The 19695-nt window shown below is 43.3% G+C and overlaps 1 protein-coding gene across 1 annotated transcript; it reads right to left on the reverse strand.

Annotated features, from left to right (window-relative positions):
* Positions 1 to 597: 597 nt before the first annotated feature.
* LOC309799261 (uncharacterized protein) lies at positions 598 to 19417 on the reverse strand (the record flags this gene model as incomplete). The annotated part of the gene is made up of 7 exons (XM_082612231.1): positions 19350 to 19417; positions 18864 to 18888; positions 14254 to 14319; positions 11682 to 11752; positions 11196 to 11220; positions 3184 to 3231; positions 598 to 672 (listed from the first exon to the last, which is right to left on the reverse strand). Exons 1-7 carry the CDS (start codon positions 19406 to 19408, stop codon positions 598 to 600), a joined length of 369 nt encoding a protein of 122 aa, XP_082468357.1. The 5' UTR covers positions 19409 to 19417.
* Positions 19418 to 19695: the final 278 nt, after the last annotated feature.

Consider the following 19695-nt stretch of genomic DNA (forward strand, 5'->3'; position numbering starts at 1 on the left):
ATTCCCAGCACAAATTTGGAATCAGTTTGCCCTCTACACTAAAACCAGCAAGAATGTCCCACTTTCTCATCTTCAAAGTTCTTCCTCCCCAAGTGACTGATTCCAGAATACATACTGTTTACACGTTCTGTGAAGGCCACCTGTAATTACAGAAGAGAAAACACTATGAGGATAAGATCACAGAGATGCTCAGGTCTTTTGTTCATTTGCTGACAGTAGAAAACCTCATAAGAAACAGTGGTCCAGGGAACCCAGCAAGGGTTATCAGAGCAAACCTACTCAGGCTGAAAGGCAAGAACTTTGCTGGGAGGATGGAACTTCCAAGTCCATTTACGTTGGAAATTACAGAATTCTTTGCCTAGAGGAAAAATCGCTGCAGGAGAGAGAGCTCCATACTCTACAGGCTGTAATGGATGCTATCAATTTTAATGTCCTGAGGAATCAGGAACCAAGGGTTGGTAATAGACTCTCACTCCACATTCTCCCAACCAAGGTAATTGTATGTATCTGGAAGGAATACCCTCAAATATTCATAACTTAAATCTATTGAAAGAGAAATAAAGCAATATTTCTATCTCAGACCAGAAAAAATCCAGCTTACCTTGATGATCCACGGAGGCTTTTCTTCTGTCCTATCACGGTGCAGGTCAACCGCCACATCCTCAGGGAGAGCTGGAGGGACACAGAGTAACTGTCAGGACACTGGTGCTGCGGCTCAGTAATTACTCAGGGGCTTTCTTCTCGATGAGGACATGGGGTGGTGTGTATGGATGTGGGAGGTTAGTAAGTGTTGGCTGAGCTGGTGTTGGGCCATCCTCTTTGGGGGATGAAGGAAGGCAAAGGACAAGAGGAAGGAAATGAAAACAGAGCTTTGGCTTTCTAGCTAAGGGGAGCCTAATCAGAAGGGAAGGGTCGATCTAAAAAATGGTAAACACTAAATTGCATGCTCTGTGTCAATGACACAGACCCATGACCCATGCTTTGAGCTTCTGCTAAATTGCCACTGTCTCTTGATTCTTCACAGATCACTCTTTACCCAGCATCCACAATTCCAGCTACTGCATTTATCATGTCTTCTGTTGTATAATATTTTATACTTGATTAACAGCAACCTCTATTAAAGGACTGAATTCAGTCCTATACAAAATATGCTATATTTATTCACTAATCACTTGTCTTAAAGAAAATCAAATACACAAGATTTGACAAAACTGAAATCCTACCATTTAGATACAGCCACTATCAACCGTATCATATTTTTCTCCCAGTCTTTGTTTTCTATACAATGTATGTATGCCCACTGAGTCAGGGGCTGTCCATACTCTAGGGAGCTGTTCCATAAGTGGGACACTTCGTTATGAAGAGGGAGCCTGAACTGAGCACAGCCTGTCTCTAACCCAGCTGTGCAGGAGAAGTGTACAGGCTAACAGTCAGGGTCCACTTTGAGTCCTTGGGTGTGGGCTACAGGAATTGACCAATGCTATGGCTTATGGTAATGTTATCCAATACAATAAAATAGCTCCTTGATTCTTATTTGCTTTTGGCCTTGTTTAAGCAATGACACCAGCACTGACAGATATGACCTGTACTGTATACATGGGGTCTCACACCTCTCAGAATCTGGGAGCTGACCAGAATTCAGGTCTTGAGGTGAATTTCACATTAATGACTGTGCCAAAGTCAACTGATAAGCCCACCCATAGCTGCCCTGGATTCTGTGATCATTAAGGCCACCTGATGGGCAAGGTCTGGACCTTTGGAGATGCTAGGACTTCCAGCCAAGGATACGAATGCAGGGACTCCCTTGCTCCATGACTGAGGATCCCTTGGCTGAGTGGTAAGTGCAGGTCAGGGATCCGGAGCATCCATATTGGGACCCACACCTGTGTTCTCAGTTTGGCTTTTCCACATAGGAGGTCAAGAGCTTAGAACATTTATCTCTGCACCATCTCTCTGAGGAAAAGGAATATTAACCAAATCTGGGCAACAGCTGTGTTGAGGGAAGAACATGCAACCAAATTCACAAAACAAGTAAGGATCCTGTGCCTGAGCTAACCTTAGGTACTTCAAAACAACTCTATAAGTCTCTTAGCCCCTTAGAGCGGATGAAAGCAATATTGGAGTTAAAAGTAACTTGTCCCAATTCCCTTAGTCTGGAATACTGAAACAAAATTCTACAGCAGAGGAAGCCTCCTAAACACACAGCTCCTGCCAGGGTTTACCCCAGCCTTGGAAGAACTGTGAAGGATAAGCCCAAGGCAGGCCTGAGGAAAGGTCAGAGTGTAGGCAGGACTGGGGTGTGGGGAGCAAGGGCAGGGCTGTCTGGGAGAAGCAGTGGGTTGTTAGAAGAGCAGTGACCCTGGGTCCTGTGCCATGAGTCTCTGTCCTGGGCCTGGTAAATCCCAGGAGACCAGGTCAGCAGGGCTGTGAAAGCAAGTGTGTGAAATAGCAGAGCAGACCCTTCACACAGCCCCCTAGAATTCCTGCCGGCCATGAAGGTTCTTTAGGGGCAGCTGGACGTGGAACCCTCTCAAATGGAAGCATGTCAGCACACCAGCCTTGGGGAAGTGCAGAGGCTGAGAAGAGCTCAAGGAGACTGAGCACATGCAGTGATCCCAGAGCACGTGTTCTGTGACTCATCCATCTCTGGGACTGTCTTTACAAGAGGAACAAACAGTGAGGACAAAACATGAGGTGAAGCCACAAGTCCTGAAAGTGCAGAGGGAGACAGTTCAGTTCTCATCCACCACCTCACCCTTTCTAGAAGAACTTGGTCTCAAGTTTCAAGGGCCCATGAGAGTTTTGACCCACAGGTTCTGTGCATCATAGGTCAATATGCAAAAGAAAACAAACTCTCCTGTGCACAATACCCTAGATGAGCTAACCAGAAAACAAACTTCCATATTAGGCAGTGACAAGCACAAGAAAGAGCAGCTCATGTGCAAAAGATCAGTTTTGATGAGCAAATCAAGAAAAGGTGATTATAGAGCACAGTCCTCTCTAAGGACACAATTGCTTTCTATTGTATCATTAAAATATGAAAAAAACAAGTCAGAACTCCACACATATTTTATTCTTCCTTCTGATTTCATATCCAACTTGCTCAGTCTCCAAAGCAGGAGATGTAACCCTAAAGTTCCAGGAACCCTCTGCCATTAGATCCTACCTAAGTGTTGTTCCTACCTGTATCCTTTTCCTTATCACGGCCACAAATTCTATCCAGAGTCGATTCTGTAGAAACACGAATATGAATTTACAAGTCTTATGGATACATTTAAAATGTGACTAATGTGACTGAGTAATTGGATATTTTATTTTGTTTTATTTTAATACACTAAGATAATCATTGATTGAATTAAATAAATTATAACAGGCACATCTAGCTAGTGGCTACAACATTGTAATACACATCCCTCTCTCTCTCTCTCTCTCCCTCCATATATATATATATATATACATGTATGTATATATATCTACCGATTCAAGATGGTTGTTTGCTGATGGTTTACCAAAGAAAAAACTTGTGCCCCGTGAAGGTACTTAGCCCAAGGGGTAAGAGGGATGTGTCCCTCTGCTGGTTTCCCTGGTAACCGATGAGCCCATCTGCTGTCAATCCCCCCTTTAACTGGTAGCCTGCCTATTCCGCCCAGAGTGAAGAATGCTGCTACTGCTGCTGCTGCGTTCTGCCTGCCATCGCCTATCTACAGTGGGATGTCTCTCCAGGACCACTTTGCTTCTGACGTGAAAGATCTCCCATCTATTAAACCATGAATGTCTCTGTCCCTGACTCCGGGCTCTTTCCTTAGCCCTGAGGCTGAGCAAGTACAGGGCTTGCAGGCGTGAGAGGTGCAGCCCAACACCTTCTGCAGGTCAGTTTGCTGGCCAGATTTGATGATTCCTTTGTAGGTGTTTCCTAGGCTCATGCACACTTGCCAGGCACTCATGAGACCTTGGGGACACTGAAACAGTAGTGTCAACACCCAGATCCTAGAAGAATTCCCGACAGGTGTTCCACTTGAGGGGAGAGGTAATGAGCATGGCCCAGTGCACCTGTGCTAGACATAATCGGCGAGCAGGTGCAGAAGGGAGGGAGGGACATTCACTCACTTCATGAGCCCATCCTTCTCACCACTGCCTCTGAAAAATCCAGGGAAGGAAGGGACAAAATGCCTTTAGAAGGTAAATGATCTGTACACTGAAAACTACAAACCACTGCTGAAAGAATTTAACAAGGAACAAATAATTGAAATGACATATCATATTCATACACTGGAGACTTATTATTGTTGACATTTCTACACTACGCAAAGGTAAGTATAAATTCATTGTAATACCTATCAAAATCCCAATGTCATTTTCAAAGAAATAGATAAAAAAAAAATCCTAAAATATATATGGAAACACTAAGGACTCCAAACAGACAACACAATCCTGAGAACAAAGACCATGGATGGAGGCTTCTCACTTCCTATCTTCAAAACAGATTCCAAAGCCACAGGAATCAAAACTGTATGGTACTGACATAGAAACAGATACATACGCCTAAAGACCAGAATAAATAAATCCCAAGAAAACTCATAGATACATGGCCATATGAAAATCACCAAGCTTCTAAGACAACAAATAGGGAAAGTATAGTTTTTTCAACAGTCAATAGGATGAAAATATAACTTACAGAAAGATTACAAACATATATCAGAAAAGGAGCTAATGTCCAAAACATCTAAGAAAAACAATACAACTCAAAAGCAAACTAAGTTAAAAATTAAAAAGGGTAAATAAATGGGTTAAGAAATGTGCAAAGGGCCTCCCTGGTGGCGCAGTGGTTGGGAGTCCGCCTGCCGATGCAGGGGATGCGGGTTCGTGCCCCGGTCTGGGAGGGTCCCATGTGCCGCGGAGCGGCTGGGCCCGTGGGCCATGGCCGCTGGGCCTGCGCGTCCGGAGCCTGTGCTCCGCAACGGGAGAGGCCACAGCAGTGAGAGGCCCACATACCGCAAAACGAAAAAAAAAAAAAAAAAAAAAAAAAAAGAAATGTGCAAAGACGTAAATATGATATTTCCTGAAAAAGACATACAAATGAGTAACAAATATAGGAAAAGGTTCTCAACCTCACTAATCATCAGGGCAATGCAAATGAACACCGCACACCTATTAGGCTGTGTATTATAAAGAAAAAAATTAACAGTTTAAGGCCAAGATGTGGGGAATTGGAAACTTTGTAAACAGCTGGTGGTAATGTAAAATGGTGCAGCTATTATGAATAAGAGTATGGGGGTTCCTTATAAAATTATAAACAGAAATATCATATGATTCAGCAATCACAGTACTGGGTTTATATCCAAAGGAAATTAAATCAGTATCACAATGAGATGAACTTAGGTTCATTGTAGCATTCTCCACAATAGCCTAGATATGCAACCAACTTCACAAAACAAGTAAGTGTCCTGTGCCTGAGCTAACCTTAGGTACTTCAAAACAACTCCGTAAGTCTCTTAGCCCCTTAGAGAGGATGAAAGCAATATTAGAGTTAAAAGTAACTTGAACCAATTCCCTTAGTCTGGAATACTGAAACAAAAGTTCTACAGCAGGGGAAGCCTCCAAAACACACAGCACCTGCCAGGGTTTACACCAGCCTTGGAAGAACTGGGAAGGATAAGACCAAGGAAGGCCTGAGGAAAGGTCAGAGGGTAGGCTGGACTGGAGTGTGGGGAGCAGGGGCAGGGCTGTCCGGATGGAGCAGTGGGTTGTAAGAAGACCAGTGACCCTGGGTCCTGCCGCCCTGAGTCTCTGTCCTGGGCCTGGTGAATTCCAGGAGACCAGGTTAGCAGGGCTGTGAGAGCCAGTGTGTGAAGCGAGCCCAGCAGCCCCTTCACACAGTCCTCTACAATTCCTGCCGGCCATGAAGGGTCTTTAGGGGCAGTTGGACGTGGAGCCCTCTCAATTGGAAGCAACTCAGCACATCAGGCTTGGGAGGCGCTGAGGCTGAAATGAGGAGACTGAGCACATGCAGTGACCCCAAAGCATGTGTTCTGTGAATCATCCACCTCTGGGAACGCGCTTTCCATGAGGAATAAACAGTGAGGACAAAAGTAAGGTGAAGCTACAAGTCCTGAAAGAGTAGAGGGAGAGAGTGCAAGTCTCATCCACCACCTGAGACTCACTATAAGAACGTGTTCTCCAGTGTCAAGTGACTATGACAGTTTTGTTCCCACTAGGATATGGCCATCATACATGAATGTAAAACTGAAACCAAAATCCTGGTTCAAAATACCCTCCAGGTACGAAACAGAAACGAACCTTTCATTTTTGGCAGTGAAAAAGCAATGAAAGAGTAGTCTTGTGAGAAAGAAAATTTCTGAATGGCAAAGCAAGAAAAGATGACTATAAGCACAGTACAGTCAAAGGACATGGACACAATAACTCTATTATATCATTAAAATTTGGAAAGAACAAATCAGAATTCTACACATATTTCCTTCTTCTTCCTGATTTCATATTCACCTTCCTTCGTTTCTAAAGAACCGGGTGGAACCAAAGTGTTCTAGGAATTGTCTCCCTTTAGATCATACCAGAGAGTTGTTCCCTACGTGAATCGTCATCAGCATCACTGCTATGTATGCTCTCCATCATGCATTGTGTACAAACACAACCATGAGCATTAAGTTATTATACAAGTTGACCCAGCCATTTCTCCTACTTGACTTGCAGGCTCACACAGCATCACCCTGGTCTTCCCTCCAGGTTCTCAGACCTCCCCTGTGCTCTGTGCAGACAGAGTCCTTCAATAAGATATTGATCACAGTTGAAAATTTCAAATGAGGGAGAGATGCTGAGAAAATCACCTTTCAACCCCTTACTTCTATAAACCCATTTATAGCTTTCACCGTCAACCTTACCAACCTGAAATTCCAGATGTTACAGACACAGTTGAAACATGGCTAGTGTGACCAAGTAATTGTGTGTTTTTTGCGCTTTTTAATAGAAAGATTTAATTACTGTTTGAACTAAATTAATTATAAATAGACACATTTGGTTAGTGGCTACCACACTGGAAAGCTCAGCTCTAAGAAATCCAAAGATGAGAAAGAGGCAACCAGCCACCGTTCCCTGGCTGTTCCTTACTGCAGAAAATTTGATGGCCTGATCTGATCATTCGTATGTAGGTATATCTTGGGCTCTTGGACCCACACCAGGCATTGCGAGAGTCCTTGTGGACACTGAAATAGTACAGTCAACACTCAGATCCAAGAGGAATTCCCAGCAAGGGGCCCACTTGTAGACAGAGGTGAAGGGCATGGCCCAGTACACCTGTATTAGACATAATCAGAGAGTAGGTGCATTGGGGAGGGATGGATTTCACTCTCTGCATGAGTCCATCCTTCTCACCCCTGACTCTAGAAGACCTGAGGAAGGCAGTGGAAAAGGCCCCGTAGGAGGTGAAAATTTGTATACTGAAAACTACAGGACATTGCGGAAAGAAATTAAAGAAGAGACAAGTAATTGGAATGACATAACATGTTCATAGACTGGATTATTAAATACTGTTGGCATTTCTATACGACATAAAGTGATGTACACATATATCACAACAACCTATAAAATTCCATGTCATTATTATTGAGGTGGACACAATTCTAAAATACATACAGAACCACACCCCCAAGTAGATAAAACAATCTTGAGAGCAAAGAGCAATGATGGAGATGGAAACTTCCTGAACTCAAAACACATAACAATGCCACAGTAGTCAAAACAGTCTGCTAGTGGCATCAAGACAGTGAGATAGACCAATGAAATATAATAGAGAGACCCCAAATAAATGCACATATATATGGCCAACTGATCTTGGCCAAGGTTCTAAGATTACCAAGTGAAGAAAGGATAGTCTCTTCAACAATCAACAGAATGAAAAGGCAACTTATAAGATGGGAGGAAATATGTGTAAACCTGGTATCTGAATAAGGGACCAATATCCAGAATATATAAGAAACTACTACAAGTCAATTTCAGAAAAACAGCGGGCAAATAACTGAGTTTCAAAATGGGTAAAAAGCTTCACTAGACATTACTCCATAAAGACATACAAGTGGTCAATCTACATATGAAAATTTGCTCAACATCGCTATGCATCAGGGAAATGGAAATCAAGCCACACGGAGATATCACTCACACCTGTTACGATGTGTATTATAAAAAGACAAATAGGGCTTCCCTGGTGGCACAGTGGTTGAGAGTTCTCCTGCCGAGGCAGGGGACACGTGTTTGTGCCCCGGTCTGGGAGGATCCCACATGCCGCTGAGCAGCTGGGCCCATGAACCATGGACGCAGATCCTGTGTATTTGGAGCCTGTGCTCTGCAATGGGAGAGCCCACAACAAGGACAGACCCAGGTACTGCAAAAAAAAAAGAAAAAAAAAACAGAAAGAAAGAAAATTAATGGATGCTGGCAAAGATGTGAAGAAGTGGAACTTCTGTACCCTGTTTTGTACCCTGTAGTAATGGAAAATAGTGTAGCCATTATGGAAAACAGAATGGAGGTCCCCCAAAAATTATTAAGAGAACTCTCATAAAATCCAGCAATCACTCATTTAGGTTTATATACAAAGGAGATAAAACAAGAATGTCCAAGAGATATCTACAATCTGATGTCCATTGCAGCATTATACACAATACACAACATAGGAAAACTGCCTAGTGTCCATGGGAAGATGAATTAATAAAGAAAATGTGGTGTATACATACAGTGGAATGTCATTCAGTCTTTGAAAAAGAAGGAAATCCTGCCATTTGCAGCAACACGAAAGAACTTGGAGGACATTTGTAAGAGTGAAATAAGCCAGTCACAGAAGTTCAAAAACTGAAAGGAAGCTCCGAGAAGCAGAGTAGAAGGGTGGTTCCAAGAGCTGGCAGGAGGTTGACATGGGAAGTCTCTGTTCAATAGTTAGAATGTGTTATTTCAAAATGGAAAAGTTCTAGACACATGCTGTACAACAAGGTGCATGTAGTCAACAGGACTGCCTGGACATTTAAAAACTTGTTAAGACGTTGGATTTCATCGTATGTGTACTTTTACAACAATAAAATACACATATGTAAAATAAATACAAAGTGGAAAAAGGGGGAAAAAGAAGAAAAATAAGGAAAGGGAGTCAACAGAGGGAAAGAAGAAAGCAGGAAGGGTCTCGAATGTACACAGGTATCAGGAGATAATGGGAGAGAAGCTCCTCTCCCCAGGCTTTAAAGAAGACATCTCTCCAGAGTTCACTCCAGCAAGAGGGGGATGTCCTTTCTCTTCCCCATTCAAGCAGAAGTGCCAATAGCATCCTAAGTGTGGCCCAGGCTGTGCTCAGGTGTACACTTTTCCTTGATGTCTAAACCAGCCACCCCTGACTCCCCATGGCTCAGGTGCCCTTCCTGTATCTCCTTCCACTTCTCTAAAGCATTTCCCTCTTCACGTCCAGCCCGAGGCGGCAATCCTGTCCTCACACGTGGGGTCCACTGGGCGGGTCTCTGAGTTCTTAAGAGCCTCCCTGTGAGTAGCAGGCACTGAATCGCACACCAGGGTTCCCCTCAGCACCATCAGGAAACTACGACCTAGGGATTGAGGATTTCTAGAACAACTTTACTCATAGACAGTCTCTTGGGTAAACAAGTGACATTTTACAGTCAAGCATTTTCAGTTTTTTCTTTGGTGGGGAAAATATTGACACATATACGGCAAACATATTCTATTAAAGTATGTATTTCTCAAAGGACTCACTATCGAAAAATAATTTTTAAGTATAAGTTTCCATGTTTTAATTGACTTTACTCCCAGACTTGTTTGCTTGCAAAGGCCTTCAGAAAATATCAAGAATCTATCTACGTCATCTGTCAGTTTGCACAGCAACATGAGTGGAGATGCTCTTGTCACACTGCTTGGTTTCTCTGTCCCACCTTGTAAAGCACAACCTCCTGTCCACCCTCCTGGGAAGGGAGCCAGTGCCCACCCTGAGCTCAATCCCTGGGGTAGATCTCTTGGTTCTGTCTTCACTGTATGCAGTGTTTCTTGCCAACACAGAGAAACAGGGTCGGCACAAGTGATGGAAGACAGACTTTCTACAGGCGAAGGACATTTTGTTTCCTTAGCACAGAATCCGATAGTGAATATTAGCCTCAAAGAAGAAAGGTGGAGTGAATTTCCTCCATCTACTTCTGGAGGCTCCTTCTTTCTCGGACGCCTCCAGAACTGGGTGTGACACGTGGGTACAAGCATGGGCTCCCTGCAAAAAGAAGGAGGCATGCCTAGCACAATGAGCTTCAGTTAAGGGGGGAGGACTCATCCCGAGGCTCTAATAGGAAACAGTTAGAAAGAGGGAAGTGGCAGAGAGATATATCATAAACATTCAGAATGCTATGAGACATACTAAGAGATGAGATTTCTTATTAAATGAAGTTGTAATTGACCCAGTAGTAGGGATGATGAAACCCAGTTTTGTTCATTAAGAATCCAGCCATGGAGTAACTAAACCCGTGCACCACAACGACTAAGCCTGTGCTCTAGACCCCGAAAGTAACAACTAGTGAGCCCACGTGCCACAACTATTGAAGCCCATGCACCTAGAGCCCGTGGTCTGGAACAACAGTAGCCACCGAAATGCGAAGCCCGCACAGTGCAACGAAGACCCAACACAGCCAAAAGAAAAAAAAAAAGAATCATGTAAACATTTGCCTGTGTTGTATAGGATATGTTTTCCAGGTTAAATGAGGCTCAATTGGTATAAAATCAAAGCACACCCTGAAAGTGTACAGTTTATTTACTTTTATATCCACACCCATTCATGATGCAGTGTTGATGGGAATATTTTTTAGAAAGTTGGCACCAGTAACAGTGATGTTTACGGGATCATAAATCAAGCGAAACACAACACAAAATGGTCACAAACACACACAGAATCATACCACTCATTTCACATACAGACACACCCAGTCTCATGCACACAAACCTACACCACCTAACCGTAATACAGCTTCTTCCTGGGACTATAGTAATTGGTCACATTACTTGTAAATCACTTTCTATCATCAGGGCCCCTACTCTCATTCCCAGCACAAATTTGGAATGAGTTTGCCCTCTACACTGAAACCAGCAAGAATGTCCCACTTTCTCATCTTCAAAGTTCTTCCTCCCTAAGTGACTGATTCCAGAATACATACCGTTTTCACGTTCTGTGAAGGCCACCTGCAATTACAGAAGAGAAAACACTATGAGGATAAGATCACAGTGATGCTCAGGTCTTTTGTTCATTTGCTGACAGTAGAAAACCTGATAAGAAACAGTGGTCCAGGGAACCTAGCAAGGGTTATCAGAGCAAACCTACTCAGGCTGAAAGGCAGGAACTTTGCTGGGAGGATGGGACTTCCAAGTCCATTTAGGTTGGAAATTACAGAATTCTTTGCCTAGAGGAAAAATCGCTGCAGGAGAGAGAGCTCCATTCTCTGCAGGCTGTAATGGATGCTGTCAATTTTAATGTCCTGTGGAATCAGGCACCAAGGGTTGGTAATAGACTCTCACTCCACATTCTCCCAACCAAGGGAATTGTATGTATCTGGAAGGAATACCCTCAAATATTCATAACTTAAATCTATTGAAAGAGAAATAAAGCAATATTTCGATCTCAGACCAGAAAAAATCCAGCTTACCTTGATGATCCACGGAGGCTTTTCTTCTGTCCTATCATGGTGCACGTCAACCACCACATCCTCAGGGAGAGCTGGAGGGACACAGAGTAACTGTCAGGACACTGGTGATGGTGGTCAGCAATTACTCAGGGTCTTTCTTCTCGATGAGGACATGGGGTGGTGTGTATGGATGTGGGAGGTTAGTAAGTGTGGGCTGAGCTGGTGTTGGGCCATCCTCTTTGGGGGAAGAAGGAAGGCAAAGGACAAGAGGAAGGAAATGAAAACAGAGCTTTGGCTTTCTAGCTAAGGGGAGCCTAATCAGAAGGGAAGGGTCGATCTAAACAATGGTAAACACTAAAATGCATGCTCTGTTTCAATGACACAGACCCATGACCCATCCTGCCTCTTTTGAGCTTCTGCTAAATTGCCACTGTCTCTTGATTTTTCCCAGATCACTCTTTCCCCAGCATCCACAATGCCAGCTACTGCATTTATCATGTCTTCTGTTGTATGATATTTTATACTTGATTAACAGCAACCTCCATTAAAGGACTGAATTCAATCCTAGACAAAATATGCTATATTTATTCACTAATCACTTGTCTTAAAGAACATCAAATACACAAGATTTGACAAAACTGAAATCCTACCCTTTAGATACAGCCACTATCAATCGTATCATATTTTTCTCCCAGTCTTTGTTTTCTATACAAGGTATGTATGCCCACTGAATCAGGGGCTGTCCATACTCTAGGGAGCTGTTCCATAAGTGGGACACTTTGTTATGAAGAGGGAGCCCGGACTGAGCACAGCCTGTCTCTAACCCAGCTGTGCAGGAGAAGTGTACAGGCTAACAGTCAGGTTCCAATTTGAGTCCTTGGGTGTGGGCTACAGGAATTGACCAATGCTATGGCTTATGGTAATGTTATACAATACAATAAATAGCTCCCTGATTCTTATCTGCTTTTGGCCTTGTTTAAGCAATGACACCAGCACTGACAGATATGACCTGTATTGTATACATGGGGTCTCACACCACTCAGAATCTGTAGCTGACCAGGAGAATACAGGTCTTGAGGTGAATTTCACATTAATGACTGTGCCAAAGTCAACTGATAAGCCCACCCATAGCTGCCCTGGATTGTGTTACCACTAAGGCCACCTGATCGGCAAGGTCTGGACCTTTGGAGATGCTAGGACTTCCCGCTAAGGATATGGAGGCAGGAACTCCCTTGCTCCATGACTGAGGATCGCTTGGCTGAGTGGTAAGTGTAGGTCAGGGATCCAGAGCACCCACATTGGGACCCACACCTGTGTTCTCAGTATGGCTTTTCCACTTAGGAGGTCAAGAGCTTAGAACATTTATCTCTGCAACACCTCCTTCTGAGGAAAAGGAATATTAACCAAATCTGGGCAACAGCTGAGTTGATGGAAGAACATGCAACCAACTTCACAAAACAATTAAGGGTCCTGTACCTGAGCTAACCTTAGGTACTTCAAAACAACTCCGTAAGTCTCTTAGCCCGTTAGAGCAGATGAAAGCAATATTAGAGTTAAAAGTAACTTGTCCCAATTCCCTTATTCTGGAATACTGAAACAAAATTCTACAGCAGAGGAAGCCTCATAAACACACAGCACCTGCCAGGGTTTACCCCAGCCTTGGAAGAACTGGGAAGGATAAGACCAAGGCAGGCCTCAGTATAGGTCAGAGGGTAGATAGGACTGGGGTGTGGGGAGCAAGGGCAGGGCTGTCTGGAATGAGCAGTGGGTTGTTAGAAGAGCAGTGACCATGGGTCCTGTTGCCCTGAGTCTCTGTCCTGGGCCTTGTCAACCCCAGGGGACCAAGTCAGAGGGGCTGTGAAAGCAAGTGTGTGAAGAAGCCCAGCAGCCCCTTTACACAGTCCTCTAGAATTTCTGCCGCCCGTGGAGGATGTCTAGGGCAGCGGGACGTGGAACCCTCTCAAATGGAAGCATGTCACCACATCAGGCTTGGGAGGTGCTGAGGCTGAAATGAGGAGACTGAGCACATGCAGTGATTCCAAAGCACGTTTTCTGTGACTCATCCACCTCTGGGAGCACGCTTTCCATGAGGAATAAACATTGAGGACAAATGTAAGATGAAGCTACAAGTCCTGAAAGTGTAGAGGGAGAGAGTTCAAGTCTCATCCTCCACCTGACACTCACTATAAGAACTTGTTCTCCAGTGTCAAGTGACTATGAGAGTTTTGTTCCCACTAGGATATGGCCATCATACGTGAATGTAAAAAGGAAACCAAAATCCCTGGTGCAAAATACCCTCCAGGTACCAAACAGAAACGAAGCTTTCATCTTTGGCAGTGAAAAAGCAATGAAAGAGGAGTCTTGTGAGAAAGAAAATTTCTGAATGGCAAAGAAAGGAAAGATGACTATAAGCACAGTACAGTCAAAGGACATGGACACAATAACTCTATTATATCATTAAAATTTGGAAAGAACAAATCAGAATTCTACACATATTTCCTTCTTCTTCCTGATTTCATATTCACCTTCCTTCGTTTCTAAAGAACCGCGTGGAACCCAAGTGTTCTAGGAATTGTCTCCCTTTAGATCCTACCTGAGAGTTGTTCCCTAAGTGAATTATCATCAGCATCACAGCTATGTATGCTCTCCACGATGCATTCTGTACAAACACAACCATAAGAATAAAGTTATTATACAAGTTGACCAACCCATTTCTCCTACTCGACCTGGTGGCTCACACAGCATCTCCATGGTCTTCCCTCCAGTTTCTCAGACCTCCCCTGTGCTCTGTGCAGACAGAGTCCTTCAATATGATATTGATCATAGTTGAAAATTTCAATTGAGGGAGAGATGCTGAGAAAATCACCTTTCGACCCCTCACTTCTATTGACCAATTAAAACTTTCACCGTCAACCTTACCAACCTGAAATTCCAGAAGTTACAGACACACTTCAAACATGGCTAGTGTGACCAAGCAATTGTGTGGTCTTTGTAATTTTTAATAGAATGAGTTGATTATTGTTTAAACTAAATTAATTATAAATAGACACATTTGGTTAGTGGCTACCACACTGGGAAGCTCAGCTCTAAGAAATCCAAAGATGAGAAAGAGCCAACCAGCCACCCCTCCCCTGGTTGTTCTTTACTGCAGAAAATTTGATGGCCTGATCTGATCATTCGTATGTAGGTTTATCTTGGGCTTTTGGAGCCACGCCAGGCATTGGGAGATTCCTTGTGGACACTGAAATAGTACAGTCAACACTCAGATCCAAGAGGAATTCCCAGCAAGGGGCCGACTTGTAGACAGAGGTGAAGGGCATGGCCAAGTACACCTTTATTAGACATAATCAGAGAGAAGTTGCAGAGGGGAGGGAGGGATTTCACTCTCTCCATGAGTAAATCCTTCTCACCACTAACTCGAAGACCTGAGGAAGGCAGGTGAAAAGGCCCCGTAGGAGCTGAAACTTTGTATACTGAAAACTACAGGATACTGGGAAAGAAATTATAGAAGAGACAAGTAATTGGAATGACATACCATGTTCATAGACTGGAGTATTAAATACTGTTGGCATTTCTATACTACAGAAAGTGATGTACACATATATCGCAACAACAAATAAAATTCCATGTCATTATTATTGAGGTGGACACAATTCAAAAATACATACAGAACCACACCCCCAAGTAGATAAAACAATCTTGAGAGCAAAGAGCAATGATGGAGATAAACACTTCCTGAACTCAAAACACATAACAATGCCACAGTAGTCAAAACAGTCTGCTACTGGCATCAAGACAGTGAGATAGACCAATGAAATATAATAGAGAGACTCCAAATAAATGCACATATATATGGCCAACTGATCTGTGCCAAGGTTCTAAGATTACCAAGTGAAGAGAGGATAGTCTTTTCAACAATCAACAGAATGAAAAGGCAACTTATAGGATGGGAGGAAATATGTGTAAACCTTGTTCTGAATAAGGGACCAATATCCAGAATATATAAGAAACTACTACAAGTCAATTTCAGAAAAACAGCGGGCAAATAACTGAGTTTCAAAATGGGTAAAAAGCTTCACTTGACATTTCTCCATAAAGATAGAGAAGTGGTCAATCTACATATGAAAATTTTCTCAACATCGCTAAGCATCAGGGAAATGGAAATCAAGCCACAAGGAGATATCACTCACACGTTAGGATGTGTATTATAAAAAGACAATTAGGTCTTCCCTGGTGGCACAGTGGTTGAGAGTCCGCCTGCTGATGCAGGGGACACATGTTCGTGCCCAGGTCTGGGAGGATCCCACATGCCGCTGAGCAGCGGGGCCCATGAGCCATGGCCGCTGAGCATGTGCGTTTGGAGCCTTTGCTCCGCAACGGGAGAGCCCACAACAAAGAGAGGCCCATGTACTGCAAGAAAAAAAAAAAAAAAAAAAGAAAGAAAATTAATGGATGCTGGCCAAGATGTGAAGAAGTGGAACTTCTGTACCCTGTTTTGTACCCTGTAGTAATGTAAAATGGTGTAGCCATTATGGAAAACAGACTGGAGGTCCCCCAAAAATTATTAAGAGAACTCTCATAAAATCCAGCAATCACTCATTTAGGTTTATATACAAAGGAGATAAAACAAGAATGTCCAAGAGATATCTACAATCTCATGTCCATTGCAGCATTATACACAATACACAACATAGGAAAACTGCCTAGTGTCCATGGGAAGATGAATTAATAAAGAAAATGTGGTGTATACATACAGTGGAATGTCATTCAGTCTTTGAAAAGAAGGAAATCCTGCCATTTGCAGCAACACGAAAGAACTTGGAGGACATTTGTAAGAGTGAAATAAGCCAGTCACAGAAGGTTAAAAACTGAAAGAAAACTCCGAGAAGCAGAGAGTAGAAGGGTGGTTCAAAGAGCTGGCAGGAGATTGACATGGGAAGTCTCTGTTCCATGGTTAGAATGTGTTATTTGCAAAATGGAAAAGTTCTAGACACATGCTGTACAACAAGGTGCATGTAGTCAACAGGACTGCCTGGACATTTCAAAACATGTTAAGACGTTGGATTTCATCGTATGTGTACTTTTACAACAATAAAATACACATATGTAAAATAAATACAAAGTGGAAAAAGGGGGAAAAAGAAGAAAAATAAGGAAAGGGAGTCAACAGAGGGAAAGAAAAAAGCAGGAAGAGTCTCGAATGTACACAGGTATCAGGAGATAATGGGAGAGAAGCTCCTCTCCCCAGGCTTTAAAGAAGACATCTCTCCAGAGTTCACTCCAGCAAGAGGGGGATGTCCTTCCTCTTCCCCATTCAACCAGAAGTGCCAATAGCATCCTAAGTGTGGCCCAGGCTGTGCTCAGGTGTACACTTTTCCTTGATCTCTAAACCAACAACCCCTGACTCCCCATGGCTCAGGTGCCCTTCCTGTATCTCCTTCCACTTCTCTAAAGCATTTCTCTCTTCAAGTCCAGCCCGAGGCTCCAATCCTGTCCTTACACGTGGTGTCCATTGGGCGGGTCTCTGAGTTCTTAAGAGCCTCCCTGTGAGTAGCAGGCACTGAATCGCACACAACTGTTCCCCTCAGCACCATCAGCAAACTACGACTTAGGGATTGAGGATTTCTAGAACAACTTTACTCATACACAGTCTCTTGGGTAAACAAGTGACATTTTACAATCGAGCATTTTCAATTTTTTCTTTGGTGGGGAAAATATTGACACATATAAGGCAATCATATTCTATTAAAGTATGTATTTCTCAAAGGACTCACTATCGAAAAAAAATTTTTAAGTATAACTTTCCATGTTTTAATTGACTTTACTCCCAGACTTGTTTGCTTTCAAAAGCCTTCAGAAAATACCAAGAACATACTTCATCTGGCAGTATGCACAGCAAGATGAGTGGAGATGCTCTTGTCACACTGCTTGGTTTCTCTGTCCCACCATGCAAAGCACAAACTTCTGTCTGCCCTCCTGGAGAGGGAGCCAGTGCCCACCCTGAGCTCAATCCCTGGGGTAGATCTCTTGGTTCTGTCTTCACTGTATGCAGTGTTTCTTGCCTAGCACACAGAAACAGGGCCGGCACAAGTGATGGAAGACAAACTTTCCACAGGAGAAGGACATTTCGTTTCCTAAGAACAGAATCTGATAGTGAATATTAGCCTCAAAGGAGAAAAGTGGAGTGAATTTCCTCCATCTACTCCTGGAGGCTCCTTCTTTCTCGGACTTCTCCAGAACTGGGTGTGGCATGTGGGTACAAGCATGGGCTCCCTGCAAAAGAAAGGAGGCCTGCCTAGCACAAGGTGCTTCAGGTAAGGGGGGAGGACTCATCCCGAGGCTCTAATAGGAAACAGTTAGAATGAGGGAAGTGGCAGAGAGATGTATCATAACCATTCAGAATGCTATGAGACCTACTAAGGGATGAGATTTCTTATTAAATGAAGTTGTAATTGACCCAGTAATAGGGATGCTGAAACCCAGTTTTTTTCATTAAGAATCCAGCCATGGAGCAACTATGTCCGTGCAACACATGCACTAAGCCTGTGCCGTAGAGCCTGAAAGTCACAACTACTGAGAACATGTGCCACAACTATTGAAGCCCATGCACCTAGAGCTCGTGCACTGGAGCAAGAGAAGCCACCGAAATGAGAAGCCTGCGCACTGCAACAAAGAGCCAAAACAGCCAAAAAAAAAAAGAATCCAGTAAACATTTGCCTGGGTGGTGATAGGATTTGTTTTCCAGGTTAAATGAGGCTCAGTTGGTATAAAATCAATGCACACACTGAAAGTGTACAATATATGTACTTTTATATCCATACCCATTCATGATGCAGTGGTGATGGGAATATTTTCTAGAAAGTTGGCACCAGTAACAGTGATGTTTAGGGGAACATAAATCAAGGGAAACACAACACAAAAACTTCACATACAAACACAGAATCATACCACTCATTTCACATACAGACACACCCAGTCTCATGCATACAAACATACACCACCTAACCGTAATGCAGCTTCTTCCTGGGAGTATAGTAATTGATTCCATTACTTGTAAAACACTTTCTATCACCAGGACCCCTACTCTCATTCCCAGCACAAATTTGGAATCAGTTTGCCCTCTACACTAAAACCAGCAAGAATGTCCCACATTCTCATGTTCAAAGTTCTTCCTCCCCAAGTGACTGATTCCAGAATACATACCGTTTTCATGTTCTGTGAAGGCCACCTGCAATTACAGAAGAGAAAACACTATGAGGATAAGATCACAGTGATGCTGAGGTCTTTTGTTCATTTGCTGACAGTAGAAAACCTGATAAGAAACAGTGGTCCAGGGAACCCAGCAAGAGTTAACAGAGCAAACCTACTCAGGCTGAAAGGCAAGAACTTTGCTGGGAGGATGGAACTTCCAAGTCCATTTAGGTTGGAAATTACAGAATTCTTTGCCTAGAAGAAAAATCGCTGCAGGAGAGAGAGCTCCATACTCTACAGGCTGTAATGGATGCTGTCAATTGTAATGTCCTGTGGAATCGGGCTCCATGAGTTGGTAATAGACTCTCACTCCACATTCTCCCAACCAAGGGAATTGTATGTATCTGGAAGGAATACCCTCAAATATACATAACTTAAATCTATTGAAAGAGAAATAAAGCAATATTTCTATCTCAGACCAGAAAAAATCCAGCTTACCTTGATGATCCACGAAGGCTTTTCTTCTGTCCTATCACGGTGCAGGTCAACCGCCACATCCTCAGGGAGAGCTGGAAGGACACAGAGTAACTGTCAGGACACTGGTGCTGTGGCTCAGGAATTACTCAGGGGCTTTCTTCTCGATGAGGACATGGGGTGGTGTGTATGGATGTGGGAGGTTAGTAAGTGTGGGCTGAGCTGGTGTTGGGCCATCCTCTTTGGGGGATGAAGGAAGGCAAAGGAAAAGAGGAAGGAACTTAAAATAGAGCTTTGGCTTTCTAGCTAAGGGGAGCCTAATCAGAAGGGAAGGGTCGATCTAAAAAATGGTAAACATTAAAAGGCATGC

Source organism: Mesoplodon mirus, assembly GCF_964341445.2.
Source record: "Mesoplodon mirus genome assembly, chromosome: 3".
NCBI classification, from domain to species: domain Eukaryota; kingdom Metazoa; phylum Chordata; class Mammalia; order Artiodactyla; family Ziphiidae; genus Mesoplodon; species Mesoplodon mirus.